At 37.8% G+C, this 23,892-nt stretch overlaps 1 protein-coding gene across 1 annotated transcript in view; it reads right to left on the bottom strand.

Annotated features, from left to right (window-relative positions):
* ANKMY2 (ankyrin repeat and MYND domain containing 2) overlaps positions 1-23,892 on the bottom strand; it is a 37,581-nt gene that overhangs the window by 4,295 nt on the left and 9,394 nt on the right. Inside the window, exons 3-8 of the mRNA XM_045793104.2 lie at positions 20,136-20,274; positions 18,178-18,276; positions 8,831-8,991; positions 4,321-4,535; positions 3,419-3,554; positions 376-504 (exon numbers count right to left, since the gene is read on the bottom strand). Coding sequence (XP_045649060.2) covers positions 376-504; positions 3,419-3,554; positions 4,321-4,535; positions 8,831-8,991; positions 18,178-18,276; positions 20,136-20,274 — 879 coding nt within the window. The remainder of the gene's footprint in view (positions 1-375; positions 505-3,418; positions 3,555-4,320; positions 4,536-8,830; positions 8,992-18,177; positions 18,277-20,135; positions 20,275-23,892) is intronic.

Below are 23,892 nucleotides of genomic sequence, written 5' to 3'. Positions count from 1 at the left end.
ACCATCAGAAGATTTAAGATGGCATACTTATGAACTGTCCTGTTCTAGGCTCTCATGTCCGCACCAGCTGCAATGCCTTACGGCATTCATTCATTCACTCATATTCTTTCTTTCTTGGGGGTGGTCTGCACAGAAGCTGGGGTAGCCTGGAAGTTTGACAGAAGCTACACCACAGAACTACACAGAACTACAGTTATCCCGTACTGCTCTTTCAAAATTACTTTTGAGTATTAGATACGTGGAATTAGACTTTATATTAGAATGTATTAGAAAACTAATGTCAACCATGATATTTAGAGAATGTTAAAAGTCAATTAGCAAATTGGATATGAAATCTAAACCAGATCAACAGACTTCAAAGAACTTCACTCTTACCATCTTGCAGACGGAACATCTTTTACTTGCTCCCTTTTCTCCACAGGTAGTGCAAAATTCCACATCCACAAAACCCACCTGACCAGTGATGGCTTGGGTAAGTACAGAGAATGCGGTGGGATCAGAACCCTAGAGCAGGTATGAAGAAGAGGAAAACACACTTTAAAATCACCGTGGAAAGACTACAGAGATGACACTCCATGAACAGTGTTGTCTAGAAGCAGGCACACAGGGACAAAGGCATTAAAAGGCTGGCGGTGACCCAGGCTTCATCTATGTCACCTTACAAGAGCATGGCTGCTACCATGAACTACGGCTTCAGAAAAGAATTGAGGGCACAGCTGAATAACGACATGGAATCTTTCTTGTCACTGTTGGGTGGCAAGAACTCTTTCTGGTTATACAAAATCTCATCATCTACTTTGTTAAGTAAGAATTTGCTTAGGCACCAGAGCTCTTCCCGTGGAAAGATATTCAACTTAAAAACAAACAGGATGCTTTATTCAACATATCCTATAAAATCAGAGACATTAGCTAGTCTACCAGAAGTTAAAATACATGCTGTCAAGTGATAAAGCAAAGCATCTTTTTTTTTTTAAAGGTTTTAATTATTTGTCAGAGAGAGAGAGAGCACAAGCAGAGGGAGGCATAGAGGGCGAAGCAGGCTCCTCGCTCAGCAAGGAGCCTGATGTGGGACTCGATCCCAGGACCCCGGGATCATGACCTGAACTGAAGGCAGACGCTTAAGGGACTAAGTGACCCAGGCGTCCCACAGCACCTTTAATAGTATACTCTGTTACAATGCTGACGCAACACTTCTTAAATGTAGCCATGCCTCACACTTCCTGCTGAGCTCTGTGACAGGGAGAAGCCAGAGATCCACAGGAGGCAGAGGGAACCGAAACCTCTACAGGAGGCCCCGGGCATCAGCGCTGTCGGAAAGTGCCACAGGTGATCCTCCTGGCAGCCAACCCTGAGACTTACCCCGTGACAGGAAATAGTTAGTATTGCTTCAGTGGCTTGTGAACTTGTGAGTTTAACAAAACCCATTAGGAAGTAAACAGTGGCTTCCTGGGACGTTCACAGCCACAGGTACTCCAGATAAATGAAGTTTTCCAGAGAGAATACGTAACTCTTAAAGAACAAAAATTTTTAAAGAGAGAAAATTGTCTAAGATGCATTACATCCTATCTTTTCTCTATTAATAAACCTTTGCTCAATGACTCAGATCACTAAGATAAACATTAACAATTATACTGCATCAACTCGAAGGACAATTATTCTATGATACAGGGCTACAATGAATCATTCGTTCAACCCCAAACTGGTCTGCTCTGACTTTTCTGTAAGTACTCTGAGCTATTTTTAGTTTTGCTGTTTTCCCCTTTGAAGGTGGGATGTTGGCTACCACTTGTTAGTGCTGAAAACACCCCACGGCAGGCAGTGCTAGTTGCTTCTCTAATGTCTATTCCCCCAACTTCTGCAATAAGAGAAGCATAACTTCATTCAGAGTAGCAGAGTCTAGACCAGCCATAACCGCTCACTTCCCCAGACAACCTGTGAAGCTAAGAGTGGTCACATTGCACAGGCAGCGTGTTTCTGGGAGAGCTCGTGTTGGCCAGCTAGAAACCCCTTTCCTTTTCTTGCCTTCCTGGGATAAAAATGTGACCTTGGAGGAAGAGCATCCGATGCATGGCAGCCACAAGGTCATAAGCATGTGTAAGATAATCTATATGGCTAAAGAATATTGGGTGGAAAAATGGGAATCCATTTTTGAGCCACTGTGACGGATCTGGTCTGCCTACCTTTGTGCTTCTGAGTATATGGGAATGAATAACCCTATTGATTTAATTCACGGTTAATTGGAATTTAATATGTGTACCAAAACACATTCATAATTGATGACTACCCTCATAATTTGCTAACTTTAATCTTCCAAAAGCTCAAATACCAAATAGCCAAGTATATTAAAAAATAAGGGTAAAAATCTCTACATGAAATCATGGAGAACTCCCAAGGATAAATCAATACATGAATTCATGAAATCATCTTGTGTCTTCAGGTCCTTCTGATTTCATGACTCTGAATAGATGATGTCTTAATGTATGAAGAAGCACTAATAACCCACCTGTCCTCATTTCTCACACTGAGAAGGATGGGACAGCCTAGAGAAGGCAGAGAAGAACCAACATTGCCAGAGGACAGGAGGAAGCCATGGATGGGACTAGTGTCAGGATCAAGTTCTTACCCAATAGACAAAGGCCAATAAAGGATTTGACTGAAATGTATAAAAGCATGACTGGTGTAGATACAGTGAACAGAAATGCGCTCAAAACAGGAAAGTCAGGGAGTATCTTCTGAAATACCACTTAAATAAATATATGATAAAAGGGCAATAAATAATTTAAAGAACAGAGAATAACGTTAAAATTTGCTTCCTATAGCTGGGAAGTATAAATGGAATTTTGTTAAGTATGGAACATTTATAATCAGAGGCATTAAGGTAGAATATGAGAAGCTGGGACATACTTCGAGATTTTTATCAGGACAAACAATGAGCTTCCCCATGACTCATCCTTTCACATCCCCACTGACCAGAAATCATCAACCTAGACAATCAATTCCTACTTCCATCTAGTGCCCAACTTTGTACTGGTTTTTCACGAGCTGCAAGTGTATATGTGTGTATCTATATTATATAGCAAGTGTACCCACGTTTACAGGTTTCACAGAGGTCTTTAAAATGTAATTTTCTATATAACCATCTACATTCCAACGTAGGGAAATACTATTTCTTAAACCATGAGCTACATAAAAATGAAAAAAAGAGGATCAAGAGAGGGGAAACGGACGAACAGAAACAGGGTTAACAGGTATACCTATCGCCATGTCTGTTCCTGAAAACTGTCTAAAATAACAAATAATTATTTCTCTATTAAATAAATAAATTATTAATAATGCTGAAGAGAACTTGCCTCTAATTGTACAAAATATGGTAATCAGGTCTTACTGGTAGAGTTAACTTAGTTATGAGGAGCCTTACAATTTCAACAGGAGCAATGCTTCGCACCAGCTGCTGGAGGAGTGTGGCTTCACAGTAAGGAAATTTTCTGATACTTTCTCTTATGATCTTTTCTTGATATACCGGAAAGCCATCTGAAGCGCGGCCTTTTAACAAGCTAAAAGATATTTTTAAAAAAGTAACTGGAGTTGAATCTCTAAGCATTTTCTCCCAGATGAACCCATGAACTTTTAGTAGTTTCTGTGCTACTGAGGATTTTTATTGTCTCTTCCAATCATGACGACAGACTTAACTCAAACTGCTCTTCTACCTGTACATTAGGCTAGCCCTTATCAGGTTTATGGTTCCTGGGAGGTATTTATAAAAGGGACCCCGCCATAAAACACACCAACCGCCATTATCAGAGTAGCTAGTTACTTATTACCATGCCAGTTAATTGTACAGAGTGAAAACTCTCATTAAGTTACACCCTTCTAACATAGTTCACTTTTCTTGGTAAAACTCTGGGGGAATTTGACCCCTGATGGTTTGAGGACAAAGATAACATGCAGCTCTCCCAGGCTCAGTAATGGAGATGTGCTGAGCGCCATGATGAACCCAGCACAACCACCTGCGGCCTGGCATACCCATCCTCAAGGCTGGACTGGGGCCACTTTCTCCATCTTACACACGCTACCGAAACTTCTCCAAACCTCAGATCCCTCACCTGTAAACTGGGGATAACAAAAGCATCATTGTAAAAAGTAGGAAACTGCATAATCACTCAACCTGAATGTAACATTACTCTTGTTTCTTGCAGACTAATGTGAGCCCAACAACAACTGCTGCTAAAATGCTTAACTTTTTAATCCATGATGAGGCTTCATATAATAAAACATTACCCATTTGAGCGTATTTTACACATGACACAGTAGAAACGGCACCTTTTGATCAGAGTGTCCAGTTTATTCTCTCCATCTTTTAAGAAGTTAATGCATTTCTGAAAGATACAGCTGATGTAATGCATTTTCATAGCCAATACTTCATTCATGTCTCTCTGCTTCATACATTTCTCACAGATCAAATCCATCACCTTGTAGCATTTATTCAGAGCTGTTTCTTCTGCCAGCAGAGGATTCTCATTTACAAGCATCACGATCTAGAAGAAATTCCAGCAAGCTTAGAAATTCCACGAAAGACTTTTCCATACAAAAATTGGATACTTAGTTTTGGTTGATTTCAACCGATTACCGAATAAAGTCCTTCTTGGGGTCCTATGTTTACTATATTAATTCAAATTAGAATGCAAATTGCCATTGATCAAAGTTATAAAACTAATACAGAAGGACCTCGGCATCATGAAATCTCTTGAACTCTGTATATCTAAGTTATCCGGTGATCTGCCATCAAGCTAAACCAGGGTGTTAGTATGCCACTCAGAGTCATGGTTTTAGATTCTCTGTTAAAAGCACTTTTACTAAAGATAAACATGGCATATTTATATATCCTTTATATACAGAATCAAATCACCAAGCAATCACTACTTTTAGCTAACATTACTAGAATTTCACGGCTAGGAGTACTGTAATTCTCATTAATTTTTATTAATTATAAGGAAATGAGATTTTTACAGAAAGAAGTCTAAAAATAAAAGGTGTATTACTTTCCAATTAACTACATTTCTCTGTGGAAATTTTTATGATATGCTTCTAATCATCTATGGCAATGAGAATAGGTCAAAGAAGAAAGCAAAAATTAAAAGCCTTCAAAGAGGAATATTAGAGAGTTATGAAATTTAATGCATTAGGAATCCCACACTTCTCATATAGGTACAGATTAAGTGCAAAATCAGTGTAAGGAGGAATACCTGTTTTTACTGGCTTTGTTATCGGGTAGCTGATTACCTACCTAAAGTAGGTCTGCGCAGGGCAACTGTAAACATCCGTGATGACATAACAGTAACGTAAATACATGTGTAACACGGGCACAACTGTATGCACAGGGCAGAAAGTCAGTGTCTGTGAACCTATGTGTTACAGCGAGATACCTGTCCTGGGCAATGTAAATGTCAGGGAATCACGGACAGCAGATTTCATGAATTAGATCCTTTTCCTCCGACAGGAAGAAAGATCACTGGTTAACTTCTATGAATCCCATGCCTAGTCTCCTACCTGGAAATTTAACATAGAGTAAGTGCTCTTGTGAAATTAAAATACGATTTGTACTTATTTTTGAGACTACTAGATTGATGTATAATCTAGTATTTTACTTAAAATATAGCGCTCAATAATAAATGAGGGGTCATGAAGTAAGTATAATGAGAAGCCGTGTTGGTAAATTTGCTGACGACGTTCCCTACAATAACATATATTAAAAATCAACTTTCGGCAGAGAAGGCTCATTAATTACATGTTTAGATTTCTACTGTCAACTGTAATCATTTGAAACTGTTCAATATTTTTGTATAAAGCATTTAAAATCAAAGCATAGGATCTTTAACTTATAAGTAAAAACTTTAAAAAATCTTAGAACCCAGACTAATGCTTTTTTTCTTTAAGACATTAGGCTTTTTTTACTCCATAGTATACACCACTATACCCAAAGAAAAATGACATATAACCACAGCTCTACTGTGAGCTTACTGAAACATTTCATAGATACACACAAAAGAATAATATTTGAACTAGCTTCCTTCATCTAATCACTGCAGTATTACAAAGTAATCCATTATAAAGAAAATCTCATTATGAATTAGTGAAGAGGAATAAGTATATTCCTTTAAGCAAAAAAGCCCAATACAGCTCATTCCCCCAAACATGTCAGAATATGTTTATAGAGTGGCATTTTGAATTCTTTTTATTTTTTAAATACCCTCTAAGAAAAAATTACCAAACCAACAATTCTGGGGTTAAAAAAGTTAATAATCAAAGACAGGATCACTCGTGTACATCTGTCTCCTGACCACTTAGAGACTCGGCTCAATTGTGTTGTCATTTTTCCTGTGATTCTATTTTTCTCCTTTATAACCTCTGTATTCTGGGCATCAGCACAATTGTCCGAGTCCCTGCAGGAAAAAAACACCCTTGATGCTACAGGAGCCACTTACCCTTGACGCAAATGCAGCTGTGTTGAGTGCACTGTAGTAAAAAGGTGAATTGTGTATCCAGGAGGATTTCTGTGCTGCTTTTAAAAGGTCTTTGACTTTATAGAATGGCTGTTAGTTACTTTTTTTATAATACACCCCAGGAAGACCCTCGCTGTCTTGGAAAGGGGTAAAGCAATGAAAATAAGGCACCACAAAAGCACTACACAACTTTTATCCAAAGTGTGGAGGAAACAAGGTTTTCAAGTGAACAGATCATTTATACCTACAAAGAACAAGGTCTAGTCTGAAGAAAGGTACTATAATCATAGAATAATGTCTCTTATGAGACCAAGTGCACTAAAAAAATAGAATGTAGGCTATTTCAGTTTCTATACATTTACCCATTTATTGCCTGTATAAATAAATATACCCTTATCCTAATTTAGTCAAATAGGTGCTCTTAAAGACAATTAGAGATACAAGAATTCTTAGGACATTTAACCCTGAGAGTCTAGGTTTCATGTGAACATCAAAAATTACTCCACATATTCAATTATCACCATTACTGAGATTACTACAACCTCAAGGGGGTAGAAATGTAGATGTAAAAGACAGTAAATCAGAAAAATACAGGGAACTTCTTCAAATCAATCTAACCCCAAAGATCCTATAATGCTCGGGCTGGAGGGAGAACAGGAGGGGCCTGTAAAATCACACCCATTCTCTACATTGAGAAATACTGCATCCCTAGGAAAAATCCTGTCTTCCCACCGCAGCCTACCCCACCGCTACGAGAAATAGTGCCACTGACCGAGCAGCTCCCAGATGGAAGTACTCTCTTTGCTTGCGTATGTTAGGAAAGGAAAAAAAAAAAAGCCACTGATACAGAAGAGGCTAAATATTTTTTAAAACTTAAATTCTAAGTTCCATATAATCGCCACCGTAAATACAAACAGAGGGTTCATGGCCAGATTTCTTTTTTGCTGTCTTAGGATCACAAATGTTACCTCCTGGGGTTCCTTCAAAATGTGAAGGAAAACATTCAAGTTTTGAAAAATAAACACAGAACAGGCTCCACCAGTCTATCTTATGGAAAAGGATCTGCGAGTTTGTCATCTCTCTTGCTGGCCCAGAAGAGTAATTTGGATGGAAAGCCACAGGACAGGTAAGTTTTGTTGGTCTGCTTGTTTCCTGAGCTTCAAAGTCTGTATGCAAAGGGAAGCATCAACGAAGTGATAACATGACATATCATTTGGAACTTGTATCTTCAAATGAATGCCAGTCTTCAAAAGAGTCACTTTATGAGAACTGCTCACTTATTTTAATGGTGTTCGGTATGTTCCACAGATTCACCGTACTAGACTTTAAGGGAAATTTAATTTTACTGCATTTATAATAACATTTTGTATTAAGGGAAAACCTCAGTGTTTGATCCAATTTACCACCTGGCTTCCCGAACAGTCCTGAATTACTATCAAATCTACACATTATGAATGAAGATACGGATCAGTGAAATCTGAAAGAGAAGAGCGTCACTGTAGCACACATAGAGTTTTCTGTAATGATTCACTGAGGTAATTATACCCATTTGGATTGATCTATTAAAAAAAAAGAGGAAAAAGTTTTGTAAAAAACAAAAAAGGCCATATGTAAATTACGAAGAAAAGAGCAGTGAAGATAGTTCAGAATGGCTCTCGAAGTTTCTCCGTTAAGCCAACTGAACTTCTGGGTTGGTCTAAAAAGTTTGAAACTCTTTGTGATTTGACTAATACTGGAAGAACTATATTATTCACAGGCATCAAATAGCTACCTACATTAAAATATGTGCTCATGATTACATTTCAGAATATTCCCTGGAAGGTGCCCCAACAAAATCCCCTTACCAGCCTGTGTAACTGGTCCTGGCTTCTGGGAGTGTTGGCTGCTAGGGGCTCAGAGCTGCCTCCTGCTCCAGGGAACTCCCTTCATCCATCGGAAGCCACCTTCCTTGGCACTACCTGGGAGCCTGTCCTTTTTCTCCGGGGACAGGCCTCAGCCAATGGCAACTGAGTGATCCAAAAGCCTGGCTCCCTTGCCTCTCTGGAGCCATTAACAGTCCAGAGCTCCCAGGGAGGTGAGGTGCAAGGCAGGCTTCAGCTGAACCCACCTCTTTGCCTAGCTCTTCCTCCTGGTCTAGCCTGTGTCCCTCACTCTCTCTCAGGCTTAAAGCGAGAGCTGTCCTTCTCTGTGCCGACTGAACAACACAGCCCCATCTCAAGTTCTGTATCCACAAGACCCAACCAAGGCAACTCCGATCTTATAGAATTAAAAGCAGTTTAACTCTGAAGGAATATTTAAATAAAAAGCAAAGACAATAAACTCGACACTACCTTGACAGGATGAAGATTGGTTGTGGTAATAATTTTGTGCAGTGGGCCTGCCAACTTTGGAGGCAGTTTTGGCTCTTTATCCAGCCCCTGGGGTTTAGTGTAATAATCCAGTCTCTCTCGAGGAAAGAAATTGTTGATTATAGTCACACAATCATGTTGACCTTTTAATAGAAAAACAGGAAATTTGTTATGTTATTATTCAAAATACGGCATCTTCCAATTTTTTTTTTATTAATTATAGTGCTGTGTTGTCATGAAGTAAACGTGCATCGACATCTTTAATTTTCAGGAAAAACAAGTAGAAGAGGACAAGGAGAGGTAAAATGTTTGGAGGAACATTTATAAGTATGCTTTGTGAAGTCCAAAACATAACCCCCTTGTAAAGACACAGAATCCACAGTATATATGAAGATTATGTGAATTACAAAAAAAATGGAGTTCAATTTGCAATTGACCCTAAATATTTGATAGAAGCTGCTTGTTTTTAATTAAATTTAAATGTCTCCTCTTCCACCCCTACAGAAATGATGGTCATTCTTCCCTAAATCACAGCTGGCCCTCTTTATACAGGGGCTCCTGGAGAGTGGTCTGCTCTGGGTGGCACATGTGGCCCCAGTCCACTTGTGCGTGGTTCTGGGAACGTCTGCTCGATCCTGCTGACAAGGTGACCTGCAGGGGGACTGCAGGGTGGGCAGGGAGGACTCTGGTACTTGAGGCTGGCAGATGGTCCTGCTTGCCTGGGAGTTCTTGGAGTTCTATACCCGCAGGTATGGAAACAGTAGCCCTTCTCTTCACTGTGCCATAATCCTATCAGCTTGACGTAGCTGCCTAGGAGATAAGGAGTGAAGTACCCAAAGGGATCCAACACCGTGGAAGACTAGGCACTGCCTCCAACAGATGGCTTCTTCGGTGGGAAGTAAACTTACAACATGGACCACATCCACAACGGAACCATAAGCATAATCACCGAACAAGAACACTTACATTAAGCAGAACAATTACAAAATGTTAAGTTTCATGGACTGCAGAAAGATTCACAATGTTTAAATTAATAGACAAAAAAATTAAAATTAAAATTAACAGGCAAACTGAAAGGTAATCCAGGTTACAACTGAGGGTTAAAATAGTACTGTAGAAGACGAAGTGGATGAAATATCTCAAAACAGAGAAAAGTGAGGAAATGGAAATCATTGTGGAAGAGGTGAGAGCTGAGGGGCAGATCCAGGAAATGTAAAGGTGAAAAATAATCGAAATCCCTGAAAGAAAAAGAGAAATGGATGGAGAATTAATAACTGAATAAATGATAGAAGAACATGTCCCTGCTTTGAAGGGAAATTTTAAGTGATCACAATCTCATTTTTGGTATTTAATGCTGTTCTTAAGTACCTGAAACACCAGGGTTTTTGTGGGTTTTTTTTTCCTTTTTGCCTTTCCTTTCCTTTTTTTTTTTTTTTTTTTAAATCAGAAAGCTCTCATTATGTATCTTAAGGAGAAGTCAAACAGTAATAGCATACATTAAAAATATGAGATGCTCTGTTTAGCAAATGATCATCTCTACCTCTAAAACGTTCATGAAGGCAGGAGCAACAATAATCAAGCAAATCCCCTACAACTAGCAGGATATGAACATGACGGCATCAAAATTAACACAGGTCACTGTGTATGGGAATTCACAACAGGGCAGGAAGGAACCACAGATGAAGACAAACTACACTGTTTCCTTAAAGCACAATCTACATCCAGCTTCATTAAACAGATGTGTGATGCTATTTAATTAAAAAAAAAAAAAAGTGTTCTAAAATAGCTCCTAGAAGGGCTGTGGGGGGGGGGGGGGTGACTGGGGGATGGGCATTAAGGAGGGCATGTGATGTAATGAGCATTGGGTGTTATATGCAACTGATGAATCACTGAACTCTACCTCTGAAACTGATAATACACTATATGTTAATTAATTGAATTTAAATAAAATTAAATTAAATCAAAAATAAAATAAAATAGCTCCTATAAAAAAATCAAAATCGACGGAGAATGAGCTAAAGACAAAGGAGTCGGGGGAAATATAGAATTAGCTTGTTATTCTATTTTCTCATCAATCTCTCCACTAATATAGTCAGGAAAACCCCTCTGAGCAGTTGGCAATATTTGTACAGTAAAATACCAGCTACATAACAATGACACTATCACAGGACTAGAGGTCTCTTAAGATTACACCTTTGTAAGAAGGACAACATAATATTACTTTACTTCAGGGTTAATCTTTTTTTACATTTTAGGTAGTACTTAGATTATTTTGATATTTTATTTTCACTAATTTGCTAATAATTTATATTAGAGTGATATATATTTAAAGTTCATAAACTTTTACTTAATTTATGTTTAAATGTTTATAACTGAGGGGCGCCTGGGTGGCACAGTGGTTAAGCGTCTGCCTTCGGCTCAGGGCGTGATCCCGGCATTCTGGGATCGAGCCCCACATCAGGCTCTTCCGCTATGAGCCTGCTTCTTCCTCTCCCACTCCCTCTGCTTGTGTTCCCTCTCTCGCTGGCTGTCTCTATCTCTGTCAAATAAATAAATAAAATCTTTAAAAAAAAAAAAAAAAAATGTTTATAACTGAAACAACTATTTAGTTTTACAGGTGTTTAATTTAATTGATGAGTTTGGAATAAATACAAATAAAATAGTACTACTATTATAGAAAATAAATGTTGGGCAAGGGGGTTGGGCAGTGCATCCGGGGCAACTATTACCATGGCTAGACTTGAGTCTCCCTGACTGAACGGGCTCACTGAGTCAGTCCTAGGCAGGATTACTCAGAACACACGCACACACACACACACGCAACGAAACACATCTCAGTAACATTTTTTATTTTCTAGGATAAACTGAAATTGAAACATGCCTCCAGGATTAGATATGGAAAGTTTACAAAGGAAAATAAATTCTCATTTCCAAGCATTTAGAAAAGGGTGAAGTAACTTCTGCATACGACTAAGGGAAAAGAACAGTAATACAAGAACCACGACACTAGCCCTGGTACGACTCTTTTTCGGAAAGAAAGAGAATTTAGGTTACGATGGGTTTCAAACCATATTCAACCTAGAAACCATCCGAGAAAGTCCTGTAACCCAAACCTAAATGGGAACAGACAGCTGAAGACAGAGCAAGGGGGAGGGAAAGGGGAGTGGACACCAACCGTTGGCAGCAGAGATGGTTAATCTGAATAATGGGTGGAGGCAACTTGACTGAGAAATTATCCTGTTGACTGTGAGGATTAGTCAAAGAGAAGTAACCCAGATGAAGGACATTTGAATAACATTTCCGTACTAAAAATACTAACCCCTCTCAGCCAAGTCCACAGCTGGTGGCAGTAGCAGAGAAGGAAACGAAAGGCGTGTTGTCTGACGAGGCAAAAACAGAGAATGTGGAAAAATAAATGAGTTAGAAGCATTTCCTCATGTTAGAACTGCTAAATGGGCAAATGCAGTGCCTCGTGGGTGGGCCATGGGGGATAGTTCTGTTTGTGCTTTTAACTAACTGATGAATATGGGTTTAATTGGGAGTGTTGTGAATAGGAGAGTAAGCATTAGTGGAATGGGAAAGCATTCTCCATCTTTCAAGTCAACAAGAAATAAATGTATTCCAACATGGCCAGGCCAGTCACATTAAGGAAACACACACACACACACACACACACACATGCACGCACACACACTACACACAAGCACAAGCAAAAACAACCACCAAGCAAAACAAAGTGTAAAAAAAATGAGGTGAAAGAGGAGGAATGCAACCAAGTTGATCAGTAATCATATACGCACAAGCTGAGTACCTGTTAATAGCCAGAGACTATCATTTTGGGTTGGAGAACAGAGCACACCTACATGGGTTTATAGACATATAGGTATGGCAGTAGTTACCTTACTAAAATGAAATAACAAAGATGAAAACAAGGAGATGGGCGAAGAGATTACTGACAAATGCAAAAAACCAAAAAGGAATCAAGAATGGCTACAATATGCAAACTGGTGCATCCAGTTCCATGCTCTGGAAAATAGTATGGAGAGTCCTCAAAAAGGTAAAAATAGAACTCTCCTACCATCCAGCAATTGCACTTCTACCTATTTATCCAAATGATATAAAAATATTGATTCAAATGGGCACATGCACCCCAATGTTTATAGGAGCAATGTCCATAATAGCCAAACTATGGAAAGAGCCTGGATGTCCATGGACTGACGAACAGATAAAGAAGATGTGGTAGAATTATACAATGGAATATTACTCAGCTATCAAAAAGAATGAAATCTTACCATTTGCAATGATGTGGATGGAACTAGAGGGTATTATGCCAGGTGAAATAAGTCAGTCAGAGAAAGAAAAATACCACATGATTTCACTCATATGTGGAAGTTAAGAAAGACAGCTGGTGAACATAGGGGAAGGGAAGGAAAAGTAAAGTAAGATAAAACCAGAGAGGGAGGCAAACCTTAAGAGACTCTTAACTCTAGGAAACAAACTGAGGGTTGCTGGACGGGAGGTGGGTGGGGGGATGGGGTAACTAAGTGATGGACATTAAGGAGGGCCCTTGATGTGACAAATGGCTAACAGAAACATGAAAAAGTGTTCAAAATCATTAGCCATTAGGGAAATTCAAATCAAAACCACACTGAGATACCACCTTACACCAGTTAGAATGGCAAAAATTGACAAGGGAGGAAACAACAAATGTTGGAGAGGATGTGGAGAAAGGGGATCCCTCTTACACTGTTGGCGGGAATGCAAGTTGGTACAGCCACTTTGGAAAACAGTGCGGAGGTCCCTTAGAAAGTTAAAAATTGAGCTACCCTATGACCCAGCAATTGCACTACTGGGTATTTACCCCAAAGATACAGACGTAGTGAAGAGAAGGGCCATATGCACCCCAATGTTCATAGCAGCATTGTCCACAATAGCTAAATTGTGGAAGGAGCCGAGACGCCCTTCAACAGACGACTGGATTAAGAAGATGTGGTCCATATATACAATGGAATATTACTCAGCCATCAGAAAGAACGATTACCCAACATTTGCAGCAACATGGACGGGACTGGAGGAGATGATGCTAAGTGAAATAAGTCAAGCAGAGAAAGACAATTATCATATGGTTTCACTCATTTATGGAACATAACAAATAGCAGGGAGATCGGTAGGAGAAGGAAGGGAAGAATGAAGGGGGGCAAACAGAAGGGGGAATGAACCGTGAGAGACTGGACTCTGGGAAACAAACTGAGGGCTTCACAGGGGAAGGGGGTGGGGGACTGGGATAGGCTGGTGATGGGTAGTAAGGAGGGCACATATTGCATGGTGTGCTGGGTGTTATACGCAAATAATGAATCATGGAACACGACATCAAAAACTAAGGATATACTGTATGGTGACTAACATAACGTAATAAAAAATTATTATTAAAAAAAAAAGAGGGAACTTGATGTGATGAGCACTGGGTATTATATGCAACTGATGAATCACTAAACTCTACCCCTGAAGCTAATAATACACTGTATGTTAGCTAACTTGAATTTAAATAAAACCTAAAAAAGAAAAAAAAAATGGCCTATCAGAAAGAGTAAATAAAAATTGAAACAAGACAAAGAGTGGCATTCGGCAAGGGTAAAACCAAAAGCAATATCATAAAAAGTGAAGAGCTAAAAATAGTTCCATTAAAAATAGAAAAAAAACCGACATGCCAATTGACACTATTATTATTTCTTCTTACTTTGAAGCCTGGAGCTAATTCAAATAGAAAATAAATGAAATTGAATAGCTATAAAACCCAGGAGACTCTAATAAAAATGACAAGACAAAAACAAATCAATAGCTTTCTCCTTACTACCCATAGCCAGCTAGAAATGACAGAGTGTGGAAGTGGTGGGGGGAATTCTCCTTACAGTATGGAAAATAACTACCAACCATTTAGAAATAAACTTGAAAAGACTGTAGTTTTATTTAAAAGAAAGACCTGCTGTTAGGGAATCTAATGAATATGACCAAAGTACCAAAAACAAGTAAAAGAAACAAAAAAACCCACAACGATATATAGAGGCATACCATGCAACTGAATAGGATGTCTTATCATACAGTAGCCAATTCTCTGCAAGTAAGTACATCACCATTTAATGAGAGTCCAACGAGAACCAAAAATAAAAAACAAACAAACGAAAAGAGGGGAGGAAGGAATGTATTCAAAGAGGAATAAGTAAAGGGAACACCTGCTTTAAAGTCAGTGTGATGAGACACTGTGGTATTAATATAGAGAGTGACAAGCAGCCCCATGGAAGAGAGTATGAGGTCCAGAAATAGATACCAGTATATAAGAGAATTTAACTCACCACAAAAGTGGTATTTCACTTTCAGTAGGAAAATGTTGAGTAGTTTCGTAAATGGTGCTATCACGATTAACTAAATATCCAGGGGGAGATGAACTCTAAAAAATTAAGTCTTGAAAATACACACACACACACACACACACACACACACACACACACACAAAATCTGAAGGAAATTTAGGAGAATACTTATCTAACCCATAGTCAAGAACTCCTTGACAAGACAAGAACCATGGAAGCCATAAAAGAAAACTATGATTACTTAAAAATAAAATTTCTATGGCAAAATTTCCCATAAAGTCAAAAGAAAAATATACAATGAATTCCTGGAAACACATTTGGTAGCTAAAGGGTTAGCATCCGTAATACACATAAAGTTCCTGAAAGCAGTAAGAAAAAGACAGCCCAAAGGAAAAGTACGTACTGAGTAAGAGAGCCGTCCACGGAACAGAAAAAGATGACCGACAACACAAGCAGCTGAATTGCACGCATAATGAGGGCAAAGCAAATTCACAATACACCATTTTTCAACTATCAGATTGGCAAAAATGAAAGAGTGAAAACACCCAGTTCTGATGAAGATGCTAATAGAAATATAAGATCAAGGATCATTATTACATTATTTACAGTGATTTTTAAAAAGTGTGAAATTGGGGCATGTGGGTGGCTCAGTCGGTTGGGCATCCAGCTCTCGATTTCGGCTCAGGTTACCACCGCGGGGTCATGGGACTGAGCCCTGCACTGGGTTCTGTGTTCCTCACAGGAACATGGAGTCTGTCTGTCCCTCTCCCTCTGCTCCTCTGCCACCCCCTCTCCCACTCATACACGCTCTTGCTCTCAAATGAAGAAATAAATAAAATCATTAAAAAAGACCTGTAAAATTTATCCATAGGGGAGAGCAGGATGAACTGTGGGTGCCTGTATCATGGAACATTAGGTCACTGTTACAACAACTGAATTCAGAACTACGGAGATGAGAGGGACTTCTACGGCATATTGGTCAGGGAAGGAAACAAGTCCCAAGGAATATATTTGTAAGATAAATATTTTTTAAAAGATAAAAAATCTTTTTTTTTAAAGATAAGAATCTTGCACATGTGTGCACATATTTATATAAACCGTTCCACTTGAGGGCAATAAAAGGGGACAGTGACTTTTTAAAAAGACTAACCATAACGGAAAATATAATGTTGACCAAAAAGGCTTAATTTTTGTCTATGAAATTGATCTATATAGATTAAAATGGAATGAAAACATCACTCTTATTTCTCTTATTTTAGGATGGGATTGTGGACAATTTCTACCTGAGATTTTTACGGATACAGTAGTGTTAAGAAAAAGAAAAGGAAAAGAGCATTGTATTAATTTTTGAAAGAACGGCCTCGTCCACTGCTAGCCCTGTGATCCGAGGAAAGTTACGGAATCTCTGTCTGGGCTCTGTTTCCTACATCAACACAGTGCAAACTTGTGCAGTTCAGTTGAACTTCCTATGATCTAATTGCCGGGCCTCGTGGCACAGATCAGAAAACGGAGGCCTCTGGAGGGAAGGGATTTGCCTACGGTCTTGTAATGATTTTGCCGCAGACAAGAACTAAAAAATGAGAATCAAGATTCCTAGATTAGTCTTATTTTCCCCTTGTACTGACAGCCTCAATAGTAGCATAGGGGTGAGTTGGGGGGAACCAGGGAGCCCCTAATGGTAAGAGATAAATATTATTTTTCTGAAGGTTGCACTGCAAGGCCATACTTTTCTCAAATGCTCCTGAAATTGAGGTAAAATAAGAATATTTGCTCTAACAGAGCGGTCACATAGTGACTCAGTGACTATCTGACTTAATCATTGGTAGCTACTATTAGTAGTTTCAAGATAATTTAATAACAAAATTTAACAAAATATACGGTTACTGCCTCCTATATCTGACTACTTCCCGCTATATTTCAACTTAAATGTAATTTATCTCGAAACCCCCTTGGAATAGGATAAAAGAACCCTCTCTTTGATATATTTCTATGAGACCCTTAAGTTGTCCCTTGAAGTGTATTTCCACAATGCCTGTCACTGCTGTTAGCCCCTAGCTGCCATGAATACATGAAGAGCCTGCCACTTGCTTGCCACTCTAACCAAAGCACCTACAGTGATGCTTGGTATATAGACTGTGAACGTTAAGTATTTGTATAATGATTTATTAGTCCCACAAAGGCCACTTATTTCCCAATAGATCAGATGTTTATATATTTGCTTGTCCATCTATGGACTCCCCTTAACTGCCAACTCAGTGGGACCCAAATACCAATGACCAAATATTCATGCCATTCTCTTCCAAACCCCCTCATATTATGTCCAGGAACAGGATTAATATGCCAAGAAATAACTGGGCATACACAATAAATGTCTGTACTTGAGGATGATAATGAAGCAACTATATATTATATTATTATTAATGTTCCCTTGTAGGAAGAAATAGCATTGTTGAAATTTTTATTAGCAACAGTAACTGATCAAATCTATTTAGTGCTACCTGTAAAGCTCCTTAAGTCAATATCTCATTTAATCCTTTGAGTAACCATGAGCCAAGTTACAATGAGGAAAGTGATGGTCAGAATGATTCAGTAACCTGTTGTTGAGTGGCACAGCCAGAATTTCAGTTGAGGATTATTGACTTCACAGTTCATGTTCTTGATTTTAGGGTAAACTACTTCCCTTAGAGAAAGAAAATATACTCATTTAAAGCATTTAACTACAACCAAAATGGCCCCACTATTCTTGGTATCTCACAAAGTGGAAATTCAAAACAGCCTCCTCATTGTCTCTGAAGTGTCCCTGGATAGTTACACTAAGTTAGACAAACCCTAATAAACTGGAAACATTTGGTTTTTAAAAAATAAACATGACAGTATTTGTACTCTGAGAAGGAAAGTGGTACTTTTTCATGGAGGACATTCTGGATAAAACTTACATTTAAAACGGCCATAAAAACTCACCCACAAAGGCTGCCATCTGGGCTGCTGTTCTTCCGACAGAGTTGACAACATCTGTCTCGGCACCGGCTTCCAACATTACCCATGTGATGTCTTTGTTACCTGACGTTAAAAAGGAACATGTCAGCTAGTATTAAAGAATGCACAATTCAAATACCTCCTTCTAATTTATCTGGACCCTTTTTCCCCATTTAGTTTTAGGTTTCCACCCTGTGAATATTTTCATTTTTTCTAAAATGCAAATCATAACCACAATAAAGAGGAAAATGATACAAAAACCCACATAGAAATTAACCCCATTTTTTGTAAAACCCCTTCAGGCAATATAAAAATGTTAGTATGGAATTATCACTTTTTTTTTTAACAAAACAAAATATATTTTTCTTACAGATAATGCTTAGTATAAAGTCAAAACAAAAAATACCAACAATAAAGAAGTCTCCACTTAGTATCTATGAACCCATCCCAATCCTCACAAGTATAGGCCCTGGAATAATGATTTAACAGGTGATGGTCTATCTTTCTATACTCTTTTCTCTCTAAACATCCATTTGCCTTTACTCTATTTGCATTCTATCACTAATATAATCATTACAGATACTATGCTCTTATAAACTATACTCAGTGACCCAGCATTTTCCATTAATTTTAGCAAGTTCAAACTATGATTTCCTTAGGAACAGTTCCTGGAAAACACTGCAGAAATCAAAGTTATGCATATTTTAAATGCATTTTGCCAGGCTGACTTCCAGCAAGCTTGGACTGATATGCATATCCCAAAATGGTGCAGAGAAGTCCCTATGCCAGTGCTGGACATTATGACTCTTTCTTAATCTCTGCCAATATGGTAAGTGACAAATAATCCTTTATTCTTCTAATTTGCCTTTCTTTGTTTATTGGTGAAAGTGTTTTACATCCTTATGAGCCAGCTGTATTTCTTTTGTTTTCTGTTCAATTTCGGCCCAATTTTCTATTGTAGCACTTGGTTCTAAATGATTTATGAGAACTCCCGATATATACTGATATGACCCCTAAAGATATGTAATAAATATTTTCCTTAGTTTTTCATTTGTATTTTACTCTATATATGGTATATTCTATATTTGGAAATGTTAAAATTATATATAATCAAGTTGGTCAATGTTGTCCTTTTTGAATTATATATTTTATATATCATATTTAGAAATGCTTTCCTTTTTTCCCCCAAGTTTTTATTTAAATTCCTGTTAGTTGATATATAGTACAATGTTAGTTTCAGGTGTAGAATTTAGTGATTCATCACTTATATAAAACGCCTGTAGCTCATCACAAGTGTCTTCTTAATACCCATTACCCATTTAGCCCATCTACCCCTCCCCCCCAATGCTTTCCCATTCCAGGCTTATAAAAATACAGATTACTGCTTTTAAAGTGTAAGAATATTACATTACATCTTCATTTTCTTAAAAAAAAACCCTACAATTACAGATAACTCCACTTAATTTTAAATATTTCCCAGTTGTCTTTATTCACAAATCATAAGCAACATGAATAAAGTAAGTTTCTAACTGGATCGGCATAATTTAATACATAAATGTCAGTGAAGCAGAGACAGCTCTGTCATAGCAGCTATTTTCTCAAGAGAACAGCAAAGAAGTTTCCAGATTACCTCAGAATACAAAGATACAGAACATCAACCGAACTAACCTGAGAGAATAACAATCGAACTCCTTAACTCTACACAAAATAGACTGTCAATACAATCAGGTGATTTAAATAAGCGAAGAAACATATCACCAAATTAACTATATAACATATTTCATACATTATAACTTCAAAAACCAATTCCTACCTTTTCTATAAGAACTGATCTTAAAATTACTATAATACGAAAGCATGTAATTTAAAAGTATGTATGTACTTATAACAAATTTGTACGGATGGTTAATATTAAGATATTAGAATAAATGATAAAACTTCACCAGAAAGTGCAGCAAACATGAGGGCTGTGTATCCATGCTCGTGTTGATGACAATTTACATCAGCTCCATGTCGTAAAAGTAATTTGCACATATCAAGTTTTCCTTTATATGCAGCATGCATTAGAGGAGTCATTCCATTCTTTAACAGAAAGGAAAAAAGCATTAATTTTACTTATTTACCTCTTTCCCTATGAACAATTCCTCCAATTAATTTAAAAACATAAAAGAAACATGCATTAATAAATTCATCCTTATAATCGGTGAAGTACTTTTATGTTGATTTCCTCACTTGGATCTTCCATAAACTGCTGAGGAAAATCAATGGTTTTCTTAACCGATTTTTTTTTTAAAGATTTTTATTTATTCATTTGAGAGAGAGCAAACAAGAGCAGGGGGGAGAGGCAGGGGGAGAGGGAGAAGCAGACTCCCTGCTGAGCAGGGAGCCTGATGTGGGACTGGATCCCAGGACCCTGGGATCATGACCTGAGCAGAAGGCAGATGCTTAACTGACTGAGCTACCCAGGCACCCCCTGATTTTTTTTTATAGATTAGCAAACAGAGTCAGAGGAGACTTGCTCAACCTCACGTAACAAGTAAAATGGCCAGGCAGGCACCAGACCTAGATCATGGGAGCTCTCATCTCTACCACACATACTTAGTTCTTGGGAAAACAAATGAACCAACAGATACAAATGCATAAATATTAAAAAAAAAAAAGACTCAAAACAATTAGAATGCCTATCAAAGAGAAAGCTGAATGAAATACGTAATATTTACAACATGGAATACCACGAAGCTACTGACTGAATGCATCTGCATCTAGTGAACTGGAGAAATTTCCAAGAATTATTGCCAATGAGAAAAACAAGATGCAGGAAATGTACATTATCATGGTATCATTTTCAAAATAATTAACCCCAAACCACATGTATATTTTGATTATATATATGATTTGATCATATACATGATTGTATAAATATTGAGAAATAGTTGGTAGTATTTACACTACATTGTTTAGTCTCCATGTGTTTTGGGCATATCCAGTGAAAACGTCCAACCTTACTTGTTCTGGGTATCTGATACTATTTGGTAGATAAATGAACAAGCTGTTCTCTGTAAGTGAAATTTCAAAGTAAACCATGCTGGCATTTCAAAGCTGTTTTTGATAAAAATTTATCTGAAACATAGAATCTCTTACTGTAGTAAACCTCCGAATACTTACATACTGTGAATTGTTCTTTATGATTCCATTCTATTATTATGAACATAAGCCATTAATATTCTTTTTTAAAAAAGATTTTATTTATTTTATTTGTCAGAGAGCAAGAAAGAACACAGCAGGTGGAGCAGCAGAAGGAGAGGGAGAAGCAGGCTCTCCGCCGAGCAGGGAGCCCGATGTCGGGCTCCATCCCAGGACCCTGGGATCATGACCTGAGCTGAAGGCAGACGCTTAACCAACTGAGCCACTCAGGCCCCCCAAGCCATCAATATTACTGAAGGGTTACTGACGTGAGAATTATAGGAAGGCTGGGACCTTCGAAGTGGCTCTCCAGGAGACATCTTGGTAGGAGTAGTCAATGTTTCTTGAGAATAATAAAACATTGATAAGATTATAATGTTAAGGCTCTCTTTGTTGGCAGTATCTACAAGGATGAGGTATTTCAAGGTTGGGAGTGGCTCAGGTGCATGTGAGTAATCAGATCTCACTACACAGAGGCAGTTTTGGGGAAGTGGGAATGAACTACATGGTTATTACTTTTTGAATGAGGCAAAAATATATTTAGACATAACTAGGGTGGTGGCCCCCAAAGGATGCTCTAACCTGGATGTAAGAAGCTAGCATGCAGGCTAGGGGTGGGGGCAAGGAAAGACACAGGACGGGCAGGTGCGCAGCCAATCACACAGCAATCCCTACAAGGAAAGGTTATATCTAGCTCTGAGTAAATAAGCCTGACACTATAATACTGTCCTAGATTTAAAAAAAAAAAAATCTAAAGGAGCTTTCAACACAATGTGAAAAGATGCTTAAGAATGAAGGAGTTGTGCAAAATTTTTGGAGGTTACATTGCAAAGTATCCTCACCCATTTAATGTCTGCTTGTGTTTTAACTGTCCTCTGTGTTGATCACTTCTGTCCATTTACCTGTCTGCCTCCCTGCTTCCTGATCCTTCCCCCCCCTTTTTAAAATTTTCTTCCTCTTTGCTCTTTCTTATTTACCAGCAGTCTTCACAGGGATTGGTTTTTCAGAGCCAACCATGAGAGCTTTTTAAAGAGGCAATGAGCAAACCCAATCATATCATTTTCTGTGCAATCTCTGAACATGTTATCTTTGTCATGTCTACAACACAATGTATGTTTTTCCCATATTAAATTTCAGTGCTGGGCTGGTTGACCCTGGGTAACAGAAGCCAAACATGTGTTAAGTGATAATTTATACTGAGCTTTTCTTTTCTTTTTTTTTACTGAGGTATAAATGACATACAACGTTGTGTTAGTTTCAGGTATACAACATAATGATTTGATATTTGTATATATTATGAAATATTATGTATATACTATGAAATATTATGTGTATATTATGAAATATATAGAAGCTTTCCAAGTAAGTGGATATCACATATACTGTCTTTCAATTTTGGATTATAAGAACAAAAAAATTACAAATTTTGAATGCAATGATCACTATGTATTATCTTAGTTATAGTACTGCCTGTTATTTGTGGAAAACATTTCAATGGGCAAAGAAAAAAAGGAAGTAACATTAATAAATTCTGATGTTCCAAACAGATATAAAGCTACCGTCCTACAAATTTTTTAGTCTTTCTAGTATTTTTATATATTCCAGTGTAAGTATCAAGAAAAGGAACTGAATAATTTAAAATACTATCAATCTACTAGACATAGAAGAGAATATTCCCATATTCAAAATAAACTAAATTGAAAATGTCATGTTCTAGTTATACAAACGGAACAAGTTAATATCAGTTAGAAAAACAAAATATCTAATGTCCATCCCTGCTCAAATTAGGAAAGCAGAAATAAGGTTTCATAAAATGTTATCACAGTATTATATGTTATAAAAAGCACTTTATTTTCATATTTTAACATCTCTGAAATTGACTTGTACTTTACAAATATTAGAATCTTACAAATCAACACCAATCTCCACTCCCTTCATTTTTTAGTATCTTTGAAATCTGCATGAGTCTTAAAATCTATGGCATCTTAGATTCACTGAAATGCCAAGAGTAAAAATCCTCACTTCCTGGTCGTTTTCCAAAGGCAACTTTGGAAGAAGTCTGCATAACTGAACTGCATGAAAAACAAGCAGCTAAAATTCTTTAGATATTAATGACCCTAAAAAGAATTGAAGCTTCTCTTCCGTAATTCCTAAATCAAAGAATTTACCAATATTAGCCTATTATGTTACAATTCTGTATCATTACCTAAGGCATTCATTCAACAAATATTTGAGTGCCTAATATATGTCCAACACAGGTTTATATGCTGTGGATAGCAATGAACTAATTCCATCCCCCTCTAGGCTAGGTCCCTGACAGTCAAATTTTAGTTGAGGTGACAAGGCAGGTGGTAATACAAGCGCTCTAGGAAAAGAACATCGAGTAAGAAGGAAACACAATGCCAGAGAGCAAGAGTAGACTATTATTTGAAAAAGGACAGTTAAGAAATGTCCCTCCAGGCAGGTGGCATTTGAACATAACCTTTCCTGAAGGGAGTGAAGACACAAAGGGTTTTA

The sequence above is a fragment of the Ursus americanus genome, chromosome 3, assembly GCF_024610735.1.
Source record: "Ursus americanus isolate L20-20 chromosome 3, mUrsAme1.1.p, whole genome shotgun sequence".
In the NCBI taxonomy this organism is placed as follows: domain Eukaryota; kingdom Metazoa; phylum Chordata; class Mammalia; order Carnivora; family Ursidae; genus Ursus; species Ursus americanus.
The sequence above is the reverse complement of the archived record's forward strand: the minus strand, read 5'-3'. Positions and strand labels throughout refer to the sequence as shown.